The sequence below is a fragment of the Asparagus officinalis genome, chromosome 5 (assembly GCF_001876935.1).
Source record: "Asparagus officinalis chromosome 5, Aspof.V1, whole genome shotgun sequence".
NCBI classification, from domain to species: Eukaryota; Viridiplantae; Streptophyta; class Magnoliopsida; order Asparagales; family Asparagaceae; genus Asparagus; species Asparagus officinalis.
In genome coordinates, this window is record NC_033798.1 from 65484290 (window position 1) to 65506891 (window position 22602).

Below are 22602 nucleotides of genomic sequence, written 5' to 3' on the forward strand. Positions count from 1 at the left end.
TTACTCAATTTCTCTTCCAAATCAGTGACATTCTAACCATTGCTAACATTTTTCATCATCTAACCATTTAAATTTGATCAAAGACCTTGAAATTTGGGGGCCAAATGATTTTTTTTTTCTAGCGTGACCTATGGAGGCGTTAAGGGAGAAGAGGGAAAATGAGAGGAGGACAATGAGGAGGGCCCTAACGTATTTTCCCCAAAAATTTCCCGTAGCTCGTGAAAAGATGAGCGAGCTATTATTTTAATGGGTCATAATTTTATTTCCACACATTTCAATCGCTTCAGTTCTGAAATAAGTTTTCTTTAAATTTTGCGTGACACCCTCTTTTTGAGATCAATTCCTTGATACTCTCAGCGAACCAGACTCAGGAAAACGAAAATGAGCAAAATCAAATTCTGACGTGAAACTGTTGTCGGGTCCTAAAATCTCCATTTCCCATTTTTTTTAGCAAACAAACAGGACCTTAATGATTTGCAGGCTGATGTTGTGAATTCTCGTTAAAAAAAAGGAAATATATGCTCCATACTGACTGGTAGCTATCATGGTCGGTTATCTCAGTGCCCTTTAATACAAACAAACGAACATTACAGAAATATACCCAAAGCTAACTTTCTAAATCAATACCCACATAATCACAATTCAAATAGATGACGACAAATTTATTCCTCATTTCAATCATTATTTGCCACCCAACCTCAACTTTTTAAGACACCAATCCCATCTTTTCGGATCCCCTTCGAGTCAGATTATACTTGGATGTGGTGGTTGTGATCACCGCCCGGTAGTTTGGTATAAATATTTCTCTTCGCTCATTGGAGACGGCGACAAAAAAAAAAAAAAAAAAGAAGACGAAGAAAAGAAATGGAGTCAGATTACGGCGTTCATCGTGAGCTCTCAGATCTCCAGAAGCAGCGAGCTCTCTACCAACCTGAGCTCCCTCCATGCCTTCAGGTACCATTTTTTGTTATTTTGATCTATTTTTTATGTAAAGATCGAGATCTCATGCTTATTGTCGAGAATTGATTGTTATGTTAATGGGTATGTTGGATCTTAGGATTTGGTCGTTGTTTTGATTAGATCTGAGTTGCTCTTTGGCGTTGGTGGGTTTTCTGTATTTTGACTCTTTGTTGACTGATGAAGACTGATACCCATTATGAAAATTTTCAGTTTTATTTGGAGTTTTTGGGGTTTTCTGCTGGACTTATTGGTTACCCATTTTTGCAATGTGATCAAAATCATTTGATTTGATGTAAAGGAGGGAACTTGAGACCGTTACATTGTGATGGAGACGATTATATTTTGGAAAACGGTAGTTTGTTTGGTAGTATTGTTTACTTTGACCCTTTTGTGGACTTTGGATAATGTATTTTTATAGGGAAATTCTCTAATTTTTTTTGGACATATGCAGGGGATCCACCCACCCAAACTTTCTGCTGTTTTTGTTTCTTATGTATTTTGTCTAAAGGAGTAAAATTGAGAAATAAAATTATTTTTTAGTTTTTAGTTTTTATTTGACATTTATTTTTCTTTTGGATGCCTGATATATGACCCATTGCCTGCTTCTATCTAATTTGTTGTTGGGGCTATAATGTAGTTTAATGGTAATTGTTATCGGTTTGTTGTTGTTGATCAATTCTTATTGTCATGCTGTTTTGTTTTTTGTTCTTTGCATTTATAATTTGCTTTTAGGTGTATTTAGTTGATTTATCTGTGTCTTTTTCTTTCTGTTGATTTGAATGTCATAGGATTTTGAAATAGAGGAATGACCTTTACATTCTAATAAATGCTACTATTTCTCTATAACTCTTTGATGATTTTTCTTTATATTTTAACGTAGATCTGTATGAATGGGTTGTCCATTTTACCAACAAAAAGGGAGAGGAAAACAAAAGAAACATATTCACCTGATATTACGTAGGCTTCTTATGGATCTGGCTTTTTTCTTATTTTATTTTTATCTCTTGGCCTAAAGTAGAGTTTCGACCATGCTTCGGATCCTCAACATGTATAAGTTCAAGAGGACAAACATCTGGGTTTTAAAATATGTGTTCCTTGATAATGTTATGGTTCATTTGCTCAAAATGCGACTAAACATTTTGAATACTTAGGTTGCTACTAAAATGCATGCCATCAAGTATGTGACAAATGCTAGTTAGTGATATTATTTTCATACTTCTTTTTTGCTTCAAGCTATACACCTAGTTTCATGTATCTGACAAAAGTGGATGCATTGCACTGGTAATTGGCGTCTACAAATTTATATATATGATTACTCATTTCTTCTTATATATATGTTTAACTTGCTGTAGATAAACCACTTGGAACAGTGCTGACATATTTAAATTTCCATTCTATCTGCATGAGAGGAAAACTCTTTTCTTTTACGCGTTTTCTGTAAACAATGAGATGAATAATTGTGTATTTAATCTTACCATGAACAGGGAACAACTGTGAGGGTAGAATTTGGTGACGGAACAACTGCTGCAGATCCATCTGGTGCACATGTGATCAGTCATGCATATCCACACACATATGGACAGCCATTGGCACATTTTTTGAGGGCCACGGCCAAGGTTCCCGATGCCCAGATCATAACCGAGCATCCAGTTGTAAAGTTTGTACTTATTCCTTCCCTTCTTTTGTTATTTCTAACACTCGTTTGAGCACATAACTTTTGTTCGCAATTTACCCGTCAAGAGAAGATACATTGCATCCAGCTATCCTCTAAATCTGGTCCCTTGCCATCTATTTATTTTTGGCTCATGGATTTAGAATGTTAAAGCATCTCATGATGGTATAAGTAATGGGTTATCACTCAAAGTTTCTACTGTCTAACAATATCTGGAATATAGAATAGTAATAAATTAAATTCTTAACAACTATGCTGGGTACATATGGAAACACATCACAACTTTGCTAAATGTTAATGATGGTTTCATAGCTACTTGACGGGAAATTTTGTTAATTTTTTTGGGTAATTTATGGGAGAATTTTTAAATCGATACATTTGTGCAGTTCTAGGATGGTTACGAAGTTGCTTTCTTTTCTGAAACCCTTGACTTAGGATTAATCTTGACTATTAAAAGTGCTGGATGTGGCTTGGTTGCTGTTTCTGAATTGGACATGAGAGAAGTCTGCTCTCTGATCACTTTTTGTCTATGAATCAGAATTGAATTGAATTGGCCATCCTCCTAAGTCCAATGTAACTCTTCAAGTTACCCAAATCGAGCAATAAACTCAATCCTTGTGCGATGAGTCCACGTAGTGTTGATAAATTAAATGATGGCTACAAGTTGTTTTGACCCCAAACATTTTGGATAAAGGTTTTGATGATGATGATGATGTTGTTGAAGTTGTTCTGAGTTTGATCATTAACAGTGGGGTTTGAGGCAAAAATTAACATTTTATGCTTCGAATGGTTATTTATTTAACAAATTGTTTTATCATCTTCTCATTTCTTCACTGTCATATAATCTTTTGGCAATGACTGAGGTCATAATCTTTGGGATGGGATGTACAGTTTTTAGTCTGATTGTCCTATCGAGATCTCTAGTGTTAAAAATTAAAATCTTTTGTTACTTTCTGGTCATTGTTTGATGGTGTTTCTATAAAAATATTTCTTAACAGGGTAGGAGTCGTATTTTCTGGGAGGCAGTCTCCGGGAGGCCACAATGTCATCTGGGGACTCTTTGATGCTATCAAAGCCCACAATCCTAAAAGCACTTTACTTGGATTCATTGGTAAGAAGATTTATATGACTTATTGTTTTTATCATCCAATACATGTTTCTAGGCCAACATATATGGTCTTGTTTCTGTATTTTATGTCCAGGCAGTTATGATTGTCCATGTATTTAATAAAGTTATCCAGATGTTAACCAATTATTCTGATTAGGTTTTACCTCCATGGTGAACTTTAACTATTCCTATTTCTTCTCAACATATACACAAATAAGTGATTTTCATTTAACTTTTAACTGCAATAATTTTGTTAGAGCTCAAGTTTGCACTAAGTGCAATTCTGCTTTTATCTATATTCCTGTTATTGGTTGGCTTGCTAGGTTTTGGAGGCATGATTTTTCAGACAATAGTCTCATGAATTAGTTGTATATAATGTACATAATAGAAACTTCCAAATTCAGGTACAAGAAGTTTGTCTTGGAGCTCTTTTTTTTTTTCTTTTTTGCAAATCTCTTTACGTTCTGTTATTCATGATAACATTTTTTAGAAATAAATCTTTGATTTTGCCATCAGCAGCTTCTTAGCTTCCTATATGGGATTGTGGATTATTTCTTGGTTGCTCAACAGTTTCTCTATTATGTATAATTGCTGATTCGTAAACCATATTGTGGTATTTGCTCCACTCACCTTCAAAGTCTATATTGTGTAGAAATAACATTTGGTATTGTGTAACATATAATGTGGTACAATCTTATGTAGATATTGAACTCGGGATTCTACATTTTGCTGATACCATTGTTAATGCATGCAGGTGGAACTGAAGGTTTATTTGCACAAAAAACTCTGGAAATCACTGACGATATTATTTCTACATATAAAAACCAAGGTTCCTAAAGTTGGTCCATTGTTTTTCTGATGTAGTTAGTAGTCATCTTTTGAGTCTGTATGTAAGCTTTTTCTCCTGAAGGTGGATATGATTTACTCGGCCGTACAAAAGATCAGATCAGGACAACTGAGCAGGTGAATGCTGCAATGACCACATGCCAAACTTTGAAGTTGGATGCTCTTGTCATTATTGGAGGTACTTAAAAAAAATCTTTTGTAGATTTTTATTATGTCTAGAATATACTGAAACTGCTTAACTTTTTATTCTTCTTGAAGGTGTTACATCCAACACGGATGCCGCTCAGCTTGCGGAGACATTTGCAGTATCAAATTGCTCAACAAAGGTATTTCACATGACTATTCACGTCTATACTATATGAAATCTTTGCTTGAATCTATATGAACTCTGGAAAAATTATCTGGTATCTTGTCTGGTTTCATGTAATTATATTTAGGAAGTGCTTATTGTACAAAGCTACTCTATTTGTCTTCAATAATTTTCTTTCTACAACTGGCTAAGAATACAAATGCCTTCGTAGGTGGTTGGTGTTCCTGTTACTTTGAATGGGGACCTTAAGAATCAGTTTGTCGAAGCAAATGTTGGGTTTGATACAATATGCAAGGTATCGTGCTGTGCTTGCAATGAAAAATATGCTTAAAATTTGCTGAATTATAGGTTATTTTCATATATGGATGCTTGCTAAGAAAATATGTTCAAAATTTGCTACAAATATGGGTTATTTTCATGATGCGTGATAGTTAAATCACTAAGATATTTATAAGTTGCTTTGCGAATACCTCTCTGATTCATTTCATTTTCTCTGTGCACTGCTGTTAACTTCTCATACCGTTTAAATTGGTAAAGCGAATATTTCAGTAAGCTAAACTCAAACCAGATATTTCCATGTTACTGTTATTTTATCAATATGTACTAAATAAGTTAATCTATGTGAGTTTGCAGAACGTTCAATATGCGCATTCAAATTCTTAGTTGTATCAATTTTCTTTTATCTGGTTGTAGAAGCTTGGTTCTCTGCTATGGTTAACTTCTGAAGCTGTTCTATTTTCAGGTTAACTCACAGCTCATTAGCAACGTCTGTACAGATGCTCTCTCTGCAGAAAAGGTACTTTGTGGCTAGTTTGGTATCTCTTTGAAGTTACTTTATGATTTTCAGTACCAAAGATAATACTGAAATATAATTGCAAAAGCAAGTAATTCCATTGTTCTAATTCTCCGCTAGAAGCCTAGAACCTATTAATTTTAGGAGAATGTAGAGTTGCAACTATATTCTTTGCAATGGGGAACAAGGAAATATTTATGAAAGTATCAACTACATTTAATTAAATATTCTTTAATCTGTGTGTATTACTTTCTTTGTGCGGCTGCATATGTTAACTGTAGTTTACTAAATATTCTCTCTCCAGCTTAATTTCCTCTTAACATTCTAAATTCTTTTTGCAGTATTATTATTTTATTCGCCTGATGGGGCGCAAGGCATCTCATGTGGCTTTGGAATGTACCCTCCAATCACATCCAAATATGGTTAGCCTTTTTCCAACCATGATATTGTTATTAATGTGATTTCATAAATAACATGAATGGATCTATCGAAGGATTGAATCCTTATCCCCTTCATTATTGTTTGTTTGCAGGTTATCCTGGGCGAGGAAGTTGCTGCTTCCAAACTTACCATTTTTGATATTACAAAACAAATCTGCGATGCAGTCCAAGCAAGGGCTGAACAAGGTTTGAAGATGTTGCTTCTGTTTATGATACCGATTATCATGTGTTATCTAATACATTATTAATCCACCTTCAGACAAAAATTTCGGAGTAATCCTTATCCCTGAGGGCCTTGTGGAAAGTATCCCAGAGTTGTATGCTCTTCTCCAGGTAAACTGCTCTTTTTACATTCAACTTCAGATTCCCAATTTTATTACTTTTTTCTCTGACCAAATAGAACACAATTCTTCTTTTGTTGCCTGTATGTTGTGTTGAAAATAACTTTAACTTTATCGGCATTATGATGTTGTGCCTGTTCCAGGAAATTCATGGTCTCCATAGTAAAGGCATATCTACTGAAAACATCTCCTCACATCTATCACCTTGGGCATCTGCATTGTTTGAATTTTTGCCACCATTTATCAGGAAACAGGTTCTGTTGAACTTTTCTCATTAAATTTTTATCTAACAACAATACGCTTCTTTTGTGGTTCCTGTTGATATTAGTAACATGAAATTTTAATTTGCAGCTGCTGCTTCATCCAGAATCTGATGACTCCGCTCAGTTGTCTCAGGTGATATATTGTTAGAATAAGTTCAATCATTTTTCTTTCTTTTTCTTTTGTCCTAATTTTAGCAATTTTTCCTGCATCCTATATCAGATTGAGACAGAGAAACTCCTAGCCCAGTTGGTGGAGACTGAGATAAACAAACGTTTGGTAAGTACAGCTCATTATATATGAGGTTAATGCCTTGCACTATTCTTGTTGACAATATTCCCAAGTGAGCTAATGTTATAATTATCTTTTCAGAAAGCAGGCACATATAAGGGAAAGAAATTCAATGCCATCTGCCACTTCTTCGGTTATCAGGCCAGGGGTTCTCTACCATCAAAATTCGATTGTGATTATGCCTATGTGAGCTCCCATTTGGCTCCAAATTGCTAGAATTTTTGCAATTATATGTTATTGCATGACATTTACTAAGATAAAATTCTCTTTATATAGGTTCTTGGACATATTTGTTACCATATACTTGCAGCTGGTTTAAACGGCTACATGGCTACGGTTACAAACCTGAAAAATCCTGTGAACAAATGGAAATGTGGTGCTGCACCGATCACAGTGAGATCTTTATCCTCTTGCTTTGTTATGAAACATACTCGTCTGTGTGTAAATAATTAAAAGGTACAAGTTTTTTGCAAACAATCGCATGAGATCATTGATATTTTCTATTATTGACAGGCAATGATGACTGTAAAGCGATGGTCTCGAGGACCAGGAGCTACCCCAATTGGAAAACCTGCTGTCCATCCTGCTACTGTTGACTTGAAAGGAAAAGCATATCAGTATGTATTCATTGCTCATTTTTTTCCATATATTATTATTATGAACTTTGCACACACCATCAGGATTCTTATTTCAGTATCGTGTCCCCAAAACAATTCTGTTTAAATTGTGTTTGTAATTTTAACTTTTGATTTGGATCTTGTTTCTTTATTCTCCCTGTTATGTACGGTCCGTATGGCTAATGTTTAAAGTTGCTTTCCAGGTTGTTGAGAGAAAATGGTATGAGTTTCTTGTTGGAGGACATGTACAGAAATCCTGGACCACTTCAATTTGAAGGACCGGGAGCTGATGCTAAGGCTATTACACTGTGCGTTGAAGATCAAGACTACATGGGCCGCATGAAGTTGCTCCAGGAGTATATTGATAAGGTCCTATTTAGCACTCTATGATGAGATTGTCTTTTAGTATTTTACCTTTTCCAAATCCTATAGCCAAATCAATGAATACCAAAATATCAGATATTTTAGCTAATTGCTTGAATGGATGTAAACGATAATTTGTAAGATGAAATACGTCCCTAGCATCAATCATATCCTTCTTGGTGCAATTAGCTCTAGCATAACTTCACCAACAAGTTTGTCTAGGTGCAAATTTACTTTCTTTTAAATACGCGACACTCTTCTTCAAGGCTAATTAACGAAGCATCAAATTTGGACCTCATCAATTCTTCAGTAGTGCAATGTTCAACAGAGAAGCTTTGTGATCCAACTTAGTATGCCAATATGACTTCTTACAGTTGCATCTGATAAATACTGAAGATATATTGCCACGATGCTTATTTGTACAGGTAAAGAGCATAGTGAAGCCTGGATGTTCTCAGGAGGTTCTAAAGGCGGCTTTAAGTGCCATGGCTTCATTCACCGAAGTGCTCTCTGTCATGTCCTCTCCTTCATATACTGGTCAAGCACATCTCTGAGCCTTTCAATTAAACAACCTTCAACTGGGAGACTCTAGCTACATCCTCATTACTCGTTTATATAAAACGGGCTTTTATATTCGGGAACTAAGAGCATTTTATCATTTCAAAACCTTCCATTTTTCATTAATTTTTTTTATGACAGTGAGGTTCTGTTATGATGATGAGTGTATTGATGTATTTGAACTGGAATAATGATATAAACATTCTTATTTATGATATGAATAACTTGAACGATATCTCGATTTTGGCTTTATCATACACCCCGCCAAATACACTTGTGCGTAATTCTGAATGCTTCCTGTTCTTTATGGATACTGGTTCATGCTTATCCTCTTGCTCTATAGTTCTAACTAGAAGCGTGAGGTTGGCTTGACCGGAAATTATTTAAAAAGCTCCCGGGGAACTTTTCTTGCCTATTTGCAGCACTTGCACCTCTCTTGTTTGTAAATGAGAAAAAAGATCGATTTAAACATTTTGTTTAAAGATAAACCTATGACTGGTGAAACTATTTTCTCATATTCTATTGAATGTTTATAACACGAAGGGTAGGCTTATTAAGGCCCAACGAGATAACGAAAGGTACTTATGTCAACGGTTACATTGTTACAATGCTAAAAGATCATTATGTTTGACGTAGCAAATTTGTGAAAAGAAAAAGAAATATACAACAATATTAATGACAGAAGGTCAAAATTTTAAGTTCAGATATAATAGAGATGAGGCGGAGTGGTTAATATTCCGTTGACAAAGATGCTGTTGGATTTTTTGATCAAAACCGCTTTACAAAATAAGTTTTCAAACTATATATATATATATATATATATATATATATATATATATATATATATATATATATATATATATATATATATAGAGAGAGAGAGAGAGAGAGAGAGAGAGCTATGTGAAAAATATTCTGAGTTATCTCATCGTTTAATTTAGCAAGTAGCATATCTTACTCGTATATAGTTAGTTATGCGTCTAATTCTCCCTGTTCCACAAACCGGCTATAATTTCTATTGTTTCTTCTTTAACTGGTGGATTTGGTGGTTGTTGTCGTATATATATCTTGTAACATTAACGTTCTTGTTCATTTCTGTTACACTTATTTTTTACGGATGTCACTTAACTTTAGTAATCATTCTAATTAAAAGCCGAGTTACTATGAAATCGAAGTCTTACCATTAAGCACAGCCTGGCCCAAAAAGCACTGCTGAGGTCCAGTAGGAAGCTCATGTGACACAAAAAGACTTGGCAGGCTTCTGCTCTTCTTTAGTTTTTTTGAAGGAAGACCATAGTGACGTTTTGTTAGGCGCACTTTGCACTTCGCACGGAGGCATTGGGGTTGCCACTATGCTGCCACGTTAGCTGCCACGTTGGCTGTCACTATGGTCGCCTCGCAGGCTGCTTCGCAGCATGAGGACGAGCTACACATTCGCATAAGGGTGTGACCCTAATGTTCTCGAAATCAAATGAGGTTCGTCGAGGTTCGTCTGATTCACAAGATCAGACGATGTTCGCTCGTCAAATGAGGTTAGCTCGTCAAATGAGGTTCGCCTGTTTGACGAGGTTCGCTCGTCAAATGAGGTTAGCTCGTCAAACGAGGTTCGCCCGTTTGACGAGGTTCGCTCGTCAAACGAGGTTCACATGTTTGACGAGGTTCGCCTGTTCGACGAGGTTCGCCCGTTCGACGAGGTTCGTCCTACAGACGAAGTTCATCTGATTTGCTGAGACGTGACCCTCACGTTTCCTAGTAAAGCGTCTATTGATTGCCTCGTATTCAGGAGTTACTGCATGCAGCAGTTACAACGATATTTAGAGCAATTTAATGCATTGATGTTTCAATCATAATTGCTATTGTGAATTGTAACAGTCACATTAATTGAGGGTGACTCTTGAGCTAGTCTTAAAGGCCTATAAATAGTGTCCCTTGGGCATCTCTTGTAGTTTTTCTAGCGAACTTTGAAAACGAACGTCGGATCGAGGAGATTTTGACGTTATTATTGCTGTTGTGCTGCTGCTACAGAAACTGTGTCCGTAGTAACTTGCCCGGAAATCGAAAAGTTTTGAGCCGAAAGGTTCTGAGATCGATGAGATCTTTGCCTTGACCAAAAGGTCTTATAGATCGAGGAGATCTTGACAGTACTGGGTTGGTGCACATCAGAGTACTGTACTGTTATTCTTGAAAGCAGTTTGATCTTGGGATCCTTGTATCGGAGTAGGCCAAATATTGCTTTAAGCACAACGTTTCACAAACGCACAGTAGTGAACTAAAAAATTTAAAATTACAGCACATCAAATTTTTTCTATTTTATTCTAGATTTAACCATAATTTCTAACAATCTTAAAGCAATATTTTTGATCTATAATGAATCCTGCGAGGACTCTTGGAGTGAGCTATCTCAAGTTAGAGAATTTTGAAGGATCCAACTTTAATGCATGGCGTCGGAAAGTGATTTTCGGGATGCAACTCTTAAAAATCTACTATGTGGTTTCTGAGGAAAAACCTGATTTTGAAAAAGACTCTGAGTCTGAAGCCTCTTGGACTAAAGATGATCATTCCTGCAGAAGTTATCTCCTTAACTTCTTGGGTGATCATCTGGTAGCCTCTTGGGCTAAAGATGATTATTTCTGCAGAAGTTATCTCCTTAACTTACTGGCTGATCATCTGACAGATGCTTACACCAATAAGCCCTCTGCAAAGGAAATTTGGAATGCTCTGGAGGAGCAATACAAGGATGAAGAGAAGCTTGGAAAGTCTCACCTCATTGACAAGTTTTTTGACTTCAAATTCGAAGATGACACTGAGGCTTTGCCTCAAGTCAAAAAGCTCGAAAATCTTGTTATGAAGCTGAATGATGAAAAGATTGATCTTTGTCAATCCTTCATTTCTGGAGCAATTGCCAACAAGCTTTCTCTATCTTGGATGTCATTCTCCACGAACATTCAAAGAAGGAAAAGACAGGTGACTCTGGTTGGTGGTTAGATACATGTGCTACATGTCATGTATGCTCCAACAGAGATTTGTTCTCTTTCTATGTTGCTGCCAAAGAGAACGTATCAATGGTTGATTGTTCTGTAGTTCTTGTTCTTGGAACTGGGACTGTGGTGCTGACTCTTTCTTCAGGGAAGACTCTCACATTAAAAGATGTGAAACATGTTCCCTCAATTGCCAAAAACTTAGTCTCTGGAAGTCTGCTATGTAACGTCGGTATGAGGCTGGATTTCCAAGGAGGAAAGGCTATGTTATCATTTAAGAAAATATATTTTGACAATGCATATCGTACTGATGGTACGTATAAGATTAGTACTATTGTACCAAACTCAGTTGTAAATGAAATATCTTTTTCTTCTTACTCATCTGTATTATGGCACAATAGGCTAGGACATGTAAATTATAGAAAACTATTTAGCATGAAGAAATTAGGATTACTTCCAAAATATGGGGGTAACAAACCTGAGAAGTGTGAAGTCTACGTGCAAGCTAAGCTGACAAAGAAGCCCTTTTCAAGTGTCACAAGGAGCATCAACCTATTGGATCTGAATCACTCAGATACTTGTGATTTTAAGAGCTTCGTCACCCGAGACGGCATAAAATACTTCATCACTTTCATTAATGACCACTCTCGTTTCTGTCACGTCTACCTGCTGAAATCTAAAGATGAAGCATTCATCAAGTTTGTCGAGTTTTAGAATTGAGTGGAGAAGGAGTTTGAACTTTAGGTGAAAAGACTTAGGAGCGATAGAGGAGTAGAGTACCGATCTAAGGAGTTGGAGGCATACTTCAAGGAGCATGAAATCATTGTCAAAACTACTGCTTTGTATTCTCTGCAATCTAATGGAATTACAGAAAGGAAGAATTACACATTGACCGAGATGGTGAATTTGATGTTAATCACATCCGATCTACCTACATGATATTGGGGAGAGGCTTTGCTGATGACAAACTGGATTCTGAACAGAGTACCATATTCTAAAACTAATAGTACTTCTCATCAGTTATGGTTGGGATATCCAGATCATTTGGATAATCTCAAAGTATGGGGGTGTCTTGCATATGTTCGAGTTCCAAATATCAGAAGGCCTAAGCTTGGATCAAAGGCAAACAGATGTGTGTTTCTTGGCTTTGCTGAAGATAGTGATACTTGCAGGTTCTTTGACCTTGGAACCAACTCCATGATTGAAGCTCGGGATGCAGAATTCTTTAAGGATAAGTTTATCAAAGATAAATGTTTATTGCTCAAAGATATAGCAAAGAATGCTAGTACGTCAGATGCACCAGAGGAGCTAGTTTCGCGAGAAACTAAAAGTGTCAGTGATGAATGAGTTACTAAACCATCTTCCAAGCGTGTCAGGAGACGGAAAGATTTTGGAGATGACTTCATCACCTATAATATGGAAGGAGAGTCATAGACTTTTCAAGAAGCAATGCAGTCAATAGACTCTCTTATGTGGAAAGAAGCTATAGATAATGAGATGGATTTATTGATCCAAAATCACACGTGGGAGCTGGTGGATGTACCTGAAGGTGCTAGGCCTATCAGTTGTAAGTGGATCTTCAAGAAGAAACTTCGTCTTGATGGTACTATTGAGAAGTACAAAGCAAGACTGGTGGCGAAAGGATTCTCTCACAGAGAAGGAATAGATTTCTTTAATATTTATGCACGAATAGATTTCTTTAATATTTATGCACGAATAGATTTCTTTAATATTTATGCACCACTTTGCAGTATCACTACTATTAGAGTGCTTATCGCATGAGCGGTGATAAAAAGGTTCGTTATACATCATATGGATGTGAAGACTGTCTTTCTTAATAGAGACCTCACAGAAGAGATCTACTGGAGGTTTTGTCTTCACCATGGGTGGAGCTGCTATCTCGTGAAAATCTAAGAAACAAACTATGATTGCATAGTCATCGATGGAATCTGAGTTCTTCGCACTCTGTGCTGCAGGAGATGAAGTCGAGTGGCTCAGTTGTATTCTCCGAGACCTTCCATTGACAGAATTGTAAGGTACAATTATAATCTATTGTGATAATCAGGCAACGGGTGTTGTGGCAGCGAACTCGTTGTTCAATGAAAAAAAGCGGACCATTCGTCTGAAGCATGACTATTTGAGAGAACTCATTTGCTAAGGAGTCATCTCGATGATTGATATCGGTCTTCAGAGAATGTGGCTGATCTTTTGACTAAAGGACTAAAAAAGGACATAGTCGAAAGGACGTCTGATGCAATGGGTCTCAAAATTTTGTGAGTCTTACAAATACTTACCATGTTTGTCTAATTATTAGTTCAAAGCCTACACTACTAATAATAAGATAACTGGTTCAAAAGTCAAGTAAAATTTATAAAGTTTGGTGAGTCTTACAAACACTTACCATTTACATCAAGTTATTAGTTCAAAGCTTACGCTACTAATGATAAGATGATTGGTTCAAAAGTCAAGTAAGATTTACAAGTGAAATCCTATCAGGTAAATAGGTTGGCTGTTAAGCATTAATGAGTCCAAAGTATTTCGGATGCGGGATGTTGGATAGGTAACATGCCTAAAGGACTCACTGATGATCCTATCATACAAAGGGGTTGGCTGTTAAGCCTTAATGAGTCCAAAGTATTACGAATGCGAGGTGTTAGATAGGAAACACATCTAAAGGACTCATCTAGAATCCTATCATGAGAGAGGATGACTCTTAAGCCTTAATGAGTTCAAAGCATTTCGAATGCGGGATGTTTGATAGGAAACAAGCCTAAAGAACTCACCTATGTATGAGTGGAGATTTGGTCGTCTCCTATGGTGTCTTGTGGAAAGATACATAGAGCCCTAGCAGAAACCAGGATATGCACAGGGCCATAAATGTGCATAGTGTAGGATCTGAAATAGATACACTAGAACACTAGAGGGGGGGTGAATAGTATTCTTTTAAAATTTATGCAAAGTAGATTATAAATTACAAAGAAAAATGACAATATCAGAAATTCACAAACACAAACACAAAGTTTTATACTGGTTCCACCAATCCGGTGTACATCCAGTCCCCAAGCAAATCCCACTTGAGAGTTTTTACTATGATTTTGAATAAACTTACAAAATCAAAAGCAAACCTGACCAATTTGTAAGTCCCTACAAATTGCAACACCAATTGACAAACACCTTGCCAATTTGCACACCAATCTCTAAACCAAGAGATTAACATTTCTCACAAATCGAGAGAACTTTTGAAACAACAATTTCAATTCCTATAAGTCTTGATTTGTAGTGTAGTATAGTAGTGGCTTAGGAATGATTCTAATTTCTATAAATTGCCTAAATAATAAGTATTTGAATAATGTTCAAAGGCAATTTCAGAAACTTTTCTTTTTCTCAAAATCTAAATGTTTTTCACTTGAAAAAATGCACAAAGATCAAAGCTTATGGGTATGTAAGTCTCTATATTTTTTATGAACAAATAACCTATTTATAGCCCTTGAAAAGACAATTATTTGAACTTTGAAAACGTTTAAAAACGGCTATAAACAGTCATAAATTCAAACTTTAAAATCTAGAAAAACTGTATCTGTAGTCGACTACAAGACAGAATAGTCGACTACACTGAGTTTAAACAGACTCTGTGAAATTAGAAAATTTCTCAGTAGTCGATTATAAAGGTCATTAGTCGACTATACTGAAATTAGAGAGAAACTTAAAAAATGTATTTTGCCTTCAGTAGTCGACTATAATGTCAATTAGTCGACTATACTATAAAATAACAGAAACTTATATTTTTGTCATAAACTTGAGTAGTCGACTATTATCCAAATTAGTCGACTATACTGTAAATTGACAGAAACGTATATTTAAGTCATATACATGAGTAGTCGACTACTAATCTAATTAATCGACTACTAAGAGTAAAAAAAAGTGTGAATTAAATGTTTTGATACTCAATAATTAACTATAACTCAAATGGTTAACATAGAAGATTTCTATAGTTAACCAACACACTAAGCCTGTGTTAGTGTGTTCTAATATTTATGTGTGTGTGTGTGTGTATGTGAGTGATCAAGGCTTATACAATAATTCTAAGTAAAGAAAATGTAAAATACATTATCTCATATGTTATTCATCTTCTTCACTTCATAATACCTTGAAGTCAACTTGCACTTGTTCATATTTTGATATTGAAATCTGCATATAAAAGTTTGTGCATTTGTATAACACACATTGTATAAATTGTTATCATCAAAATAATATCATGGAGACATGATATTCAACACATAGTAAAGGCAAGTGTGGTTCAAAGTGAAAACTACCACAAATGAGTTTGATCTTGTATGATCGTTGGATTTTAGACATGTGCTGGTTCAAGTCTCTGCGACACCATGCATCTATCTTCTATTCAGTTAGACATGTGCTGGTTCAAGTCTCTGCGACACCATGCATCTATCTTCTATTCAGTTGGTCTAAGGGGGATTCAAGTCCACACCATGCATCTATCTTCTATTCAGTTGGTCTAAGGGGGATTCAAGTCCTTGCGATATCTACCTTATGTACAATGATTGAAACAACAGCATCATTACACGACACTAGTTTAAAAACTTATAGGGGATTGTTGGATTTTTTTTGATCAAAACGCTTTCCAAAATGAGTTTTCAAACTATATATATTAACTACAAGTACTTTTCATAAATACTTAGTAGCATAGCAGAAAGTTAATGTTTTGGTGTTTCAAAAGGTCCCTTATTCGAGGCTTACCAATGGCAAGTCGAGAAGTGTTTTGTTTTAATTAATTCCTCATAAGTTCTTGTGGATCGTAGGTCATAGGCCGTGGGCTAATGGGTCGGGGATCGGGACTAATCGGGCTGAGGCGCTAAGTGGCACTTTGTTAGACGCACTTTGCAATTCGCTCGGAGGCATCGGGGCTAGGTGACGTCACGTTGGCTACCACTATGGTCACCACAAAGGTTGCCTCACAGGCTGCTTCGCAGCATGAGGACGAGCTCTGCATTCGCTCAAGGGTGTGACCCTAATATTCTCGAAATCAGACAAGGTTCATCGAGGTTTGTCTGATTCACAAGATCAGATGATGTTCGTTCGTCAAATGAGGTTCGCCCGTTCGACGATGTTCGCTCGTCAAATGAGGTTCGCCTGTTCGATTAGGTTCGCTCGTCAAATAAGGTTCGCCCGTTCGACGAGGTCCGTTCGTCAAACGAGGTTCGCCTGTGTGATAAGGTTCACATGTTTGACGAGGTTCGCTCATTTGATGAGGTTCGCCTGTTCGACGAGATTCGCCTGTTTGACGAGGTTCGTCCGTTCGACGAGGTCGCCCGTTCAACGACGTTGTCCTACAGACGAAATTCATCTGATTTGTTGAGACGTGACCCTCGCGTTTCGTAGTAAGGCGTCCATTGATTACCTCGTATTCAGGAGTTACTGCATGCAGCAGTTACAACGGCATTTAGAGAAATTTAATGCATTGATGTTACAATCATAATTACCATTGTGAATTGTAACAGTCACATTAATTGAGGGTGACTCTTGAGATGGTCTTAGAGGCCTATAAATAGCGTCCCTTGGGCAGTTCTTGTAGTTTTGCTAGCGAACTTTGAAAACGAACGTCGGATCGAGGAGATCTTGATGTTATTGTTGTTGTTGTGCTGCTGCTGTAGAAATTGTGCCCGCAGAAACTTGCCCTGAAACCAAAAGCTTTTGAACCGAAAGGTTGAGATCGAGGAGATTTTTGCCTTGACCGAAGGTCTTATAGATCCAGGAGATCTTGACAGCACTAGGTTGGTGCACACCAGAGTACTGTACTGTTGTTCCTAGAAGCAGTTTGGCATTGGGATCCTTACACCGGAGTAGGCTAAATATTGCTTTAAGCACAGCGTTTCACAAATGCACAGCAGTGAACTGAAAATTTTAAAATTACAACACATCAAAATTTCTTTGTTTCATTCTAGATTTAACCATAATTTCCAACCGATGCTATTCACGCTTTCAAACGATCACATCTAATAGTGTGTTTGATTGTTTGTGGTTATTATTTCAATTATAGGGGTTGAAGATACAATTTAGTATTTAAATAGCTTTTTTTGTGCCGTATGTTTGACATAGCTTTTTTTTCTCCAGCTACATATCAAGTAGACAAATACTACAAAGAACTTAATAATGAGTTATCTGTTTTTATGTAGTTTTGAAATGAAAACATAAGAAACATGATTGCTATAAGTAAAATATTAGTGACTGTTAATGTTAGCCATATCTAGATGCTGAAATATAGTCACGATTAGAGAGTATTAGCGGTATAAAATATTAATAAACAATTATCTTCAATTTGGTATTTTTACAACCCCACCCAACTCCATGCCCAAAAAAATAATAATAAAAAACTAAAAAATAAAAAAATTGGGGTTGTTTCTTCTGTAACCCCACTAAACTTTTTCTCTGACAAGGCCTCCTTCAACTTCAAGTTTTCACAAAACCCACTGAAACTTTCAATTTTTTTCAACGTACATCCTTAAGTGTCAGATAATTAAAATATTTCTTGAGAGTATAAACCCCCAAGTTAGTGGAGTCTATTTTCTGTAAATGATAAATGACTGAATTTGGGAATTTTCTCTCTTAGGATGTGTTGATTATTTTCCATTTAGGGTGTGTTTGTTTCAAATCCCAAATATCCAAGAAAACAAATCTTGTAGTAAAAGATGATTTACATGCTTTTCCATATTTTTCTTAGAAAGTATTTATTTTGTTTGCTTCACCTAAAAAAATTTGTTGGATATGATTTCCACTCTACTTTCTCAGTTTGGCTCCAACAAAGAAAGTGGATGGAAATTTACAAACCATCAAATATTTACGAACATACCAAGCAACCATAATTCAGTTCATAACAGACTGAACAAGCTAAACTGAAGGCAACATATATTTACAAAACAAACTGAAGCATTTGTCAACCACATGAGTTGCAGAAATGGTTAGGCTGCAACATATCAAAGAATACACATATTAGAAATCGTATAGCAAAGTGTACTCAAACAATGGACTCAGATAAAACTATTTCATCATTGCATGCCACACCAAAGTTTACGTATTAGCATTGTAGGCTGCAAAATATTGCCTCGCCTAAACATATGCAACATGAAACTTTGATTGCAAATCTTACAACTGTTCCTAAAGCAATACCATCATCGTAGTCCAATTATTAACAACAAAATTAAATAGAAAACCGTCATGAATTAAGTGTTCAGAACCTGATTAACAATAACAACAACAACATATAAATATGAGCAGTTGAAAACAATTCTCAAATTGGGTCTAGCAAAAAATATTTTGTAGGCAATAAGGGAATCCTCGATGAACTTCCAAACACACACAGTAACAAAAAGTTTGTATCTAACATATATTTACAAAACAAGCTGAAGTATTTGTTAATCACATGGGTTGTAGCTGAGCCAACAATATGAGCAGCTAAAATAAATTCTCAATTTGAACCCAGAAGTAAGTGAGAAAAAGGCCAATAAAGAAACCAAAGCCACTCAATTGAACAAAGAAACAGGCATGTTGGAGCGCCAACAGTCAAAATAAGCACCAACGATCAGAAAACCAACGGTAACAAGAGAGACTAGCGAGGGAGAGAAGCATTTGAGCACAAACTTGTTGATAAATATACCAAGTGTATACCTGGGCAGCTATGAAACATTTTAAGAAGCTTGCATTGTGGCTTGTTACAACCCAAAACGAACACAAATTTCAGTCTGTTATAAGTTGATGACATCAGAAAGGTCTCATGCACATTAAGTTAGATTGCAACATTCCTACACCACTGAAGCTTTGCAAGAATGGAAAGAATGGGGGGAATATCTCTGGGGTTGTGCAACATACCCAAACAAAAAATACAAATTTTTTCGGTGGGCTCAAGATGGACAGATTGCTAAATCAGTATTAGAGACCGATGATGAAATTGCTAACAAAAATAAGTTAGTCATAGCAAAGCAATTGAAGAAAGAACTAAGGCTTGCACTTCAGCAAATAACAACATTAAAGCTAGCTCTAATTTTGGCTCTCTCTTTTTCCATGGTCATGTATGTAGCAACACTTGTAGTTTGCACTTTGTTAATCAAATGGATAGCATAGAATGAAATTCAAGGGAACATGAAACATGGAATATGAGAAAAGAACATGGAAACCAATATATGAGTTAGCTGAGCTGAAGCATTCCACTATCAAAGAAGTCATGAAAAATGAGATTATATCTAGCAACAATTTAGAAAAATCATGGGAAAAATACAACAAAAAACCATCAATTCAGAAAAGAACATGGAAACCAACATATGGTTAGCTGAGCTGAAGAATTCCATAATTAAAAAAATCAAGAAAAATGAGAGTATATTTAGTAGCATTTCAAAATTTTCATGGGAAAATGCAATAAAAAACCATCAAAGAAGTCATATATTAAAGAATACACAAAGCTGAAGTAGAATTTGAGAATGAAATTGTGAGAAATCAACAAATAGGGGCTCAGATATTTTTATTTCATCAACGTATGCCATGCCAAAGAATATCTACTAGCAATGTAGGCTGCAATTTCTTACATTGCCTAAACATGTGCAAGTAGATACTTTGATTGCATATCAAAGATTACTTTCTTAAAAGAATATTATCATCATAACCCTCACTAACCTTGAATGAGCATAATAAATCTCTCTTGTAAGAGCCCTTGCTCACATCATATATTAATTGCAAAAAGTCACAATCCTGCATGAAATTGAACACAACTGTGTAAATACAATTGAGTGAAGGACCAAACTGAGGTATAGTTCAATATAATTAACATGAAAAATGAGTTCAACAGATATGAGTAGCAGCATAAACTATGCTACATATAAATTCAGCAGGCATTTGTAATAGTTATGTTACAAAACATCATTAACAATAACAGTGCCTCATTTATATTTGTCCCGAGGCATATTAAAGTGTCAAAAAAGAAATCACAAAAGTTAGCATCTGTGCAAATATAGACATGTAGTGGTTAGACATGTAAAGCACTCATATAAACAAAAGTATCAACCAAAAGCAAAATACTTCTATGTGGATCAGATGTCTTCAACATCCAGCCCATTATCCTTCACAAACATGACAAGATACCTAGATTGACTCTTATAAAGTACCTTGCCTCGTTCTCATCTCTAAAAAGTTTATCATAGAACTTGTCAAGAACCAATTCATTGTATTCACCTTTATGTGATTGTATAACCTGGGATAGCTTCTCGGTCCAGTGAATCATATGGACATGTTGAATTGAGTAGGACATAGAATCTACTTTCTTTAAGAACTTACTAACGATGTCAATATCTTCATTTAATTTAGCATCATTCTTCTTGCCTTTTGGTTTAATGCTAGTGTTAGCACCACTTGTTGACTTGAAGTTAGTAGGTTGTGTGGGAGTGTAAGTGACATTTTCAATTTGCTCATCATCAATATTTCTATCATGCTTCCCTGAACTAGGTGTAGGAAATTCCTCCTCTTCGTCTGAAATAGGGATGGATTTACTAGACCCAAAACTAGAAAAAATGTCTGAAGTTAAGTCCCCTTTCACTTTATCATCTCCTATAATAGTTTGTAGATTCTCATGGTGTACGAGAGACTTGTTGAAATAATCTTTCAGTTTAGAATTGGAAGCTTTGTTACCCTGAACATAAGAAAGCATAGTATATGTCTGGAATTAGATACAAATAAAGTTAGGAAAAAATAAAATTGCAAAAAACATGAGACAAATAATACCTCGGACCACCTATCATATGAAAATTCGTAATGGATTTGGTTCCATTGTCCCAGATGAGAGAGAGAGAGAGAGAGAGAGAGAGAGAGAGAGAGAGAGAGAGAGAGAGAGAGAGAGAGAGAAATTAGATACAAATAAAGTTAGGAAAAAATAAAATTGCAAAAAACATGAGACAAATAATACCTCGGACCACCTATCATATGAAAATTCGTAATGGATTTGGTTCCATTGTCCCAGATGAGAGAGAGAGAGAGAGAGAGAGAGAGAGAGAGAGAGAGAGAGAGAGAGTATCAGAGTAAATTTCTCCTAGTTAAATTATTGAATGTGTACACCTATATATACAAATAGAGGAGGGTGAGGTATCCTCTCATAACCAATGTGAGACTAAACCTAATATTAGCAACCCCCTCAAACTCATGTTGGGTCAAATAAAGTGAGTTTACATACAAGAAACTACAAATGATGAACAGGTAAAGCCTTCGTGAAGAAATCTGCAAGCTCATTGACGAATGAGATATGAGGAAGTTGAATTGTCTTATTCTTGATAACTTGTTGACGAACAAAATGATCGTTGATCTCAATGTGTTTGGTCCTCTCATAAAATACTGGATTATTAGAAATTTGAATGGCACTCTTATTATCACAGTAGAAAGGAGTAGGAGTCGAAACAGAAATACCGAAATCACTAAGAAGACGACGAAGATGAATAATCTCTTTAGATGTTGTAGACATTGCATAATACTTTACCTCGGTGCTGGAAAGGGCAACAACACCTTGTTTCTTACTCCATCAGGAAATAAGAGAATCACCAAGAAATATGCAATAACTTGTGGTAGACTTTCTGGTAGTTGGATTACGAGCCCAATCAGCATCAGAATATGCACGAAGCTCTAAATCGGATGTAGCAGGATACAGAAGAGAGCGAGTGCTAGTGCCCCGAAGATACCGAAGAATCTGTAATAAGGCAGCATAGTGTACATAACGTGGGACATTAACAAATTAACTAACAATACTAATAACATGAGAGATATATTGTCGAGAGATGCACAAATAGACCAATTAACCAACAAGATGTCGGTATCGGGTAGGATCAGATAGAGGCTCATCATCAGTAGAGCAAAGTTTCACATTCTATTGAAGTGGAGTATAGACAGTTGCATCGTCAGTTAGCTCAATACGAGCTAGAATATTTTAGAGATATTTCTGTTAAGACAGTAGTACTCCCCACGGGCCTTGAGAGATTTCTAGACCAATAAAATAGCGAAGAGATCCAAGATCCTTCATAT

The 22602-nt window shown here is 36.0% G+C and overlaps 2 protein-coding genes across 2 annotated transcripts; both read left to right on the top strand.

Moving 5' to 3' along the window:
• Positions 803-8801, top strand: LOC109843679 (pyrophosphate--fructose 6-phosphate 1-phosphotransferase subunit alpha). The gene is made up of 19 exons (XM_020412631.1): positions 803-954; positions 2445-2617; positions 3631-3743; positions 4495-4569; positions 4651-4764; positions 4845-4912; positions 5108-5191; positions 5639-5692; positions 6031-6111; positions 6222-6315; positions 6389-6462; positions 6614-6724; positions 6822-6866; positions 6954-7010; positions 7104-7208; positions 7299-7415; positions 7536-7639; positions 7843-8008; positions 8428-8801. The coding sequence occupies exons 1-19, from the start codon at positions 865-867 to the stop codon at positions 8554-8556; spliced, it is 1854 nt and encodes a 617-aa protein (XP_020268220.1). The 5' UTR covers positions 803-864; the 3' UTR covers positions 8557-8801.
• Positions 10928-11545, top strand: LOC109841943. The gene has a single exon (XM_020410866.1). The coding sequence runs from the start codon at positions 10928-10930 to the stop codon at positions 11543-11545; it is 618 nt and encodes a 205-aa protein (XP_020266455.1).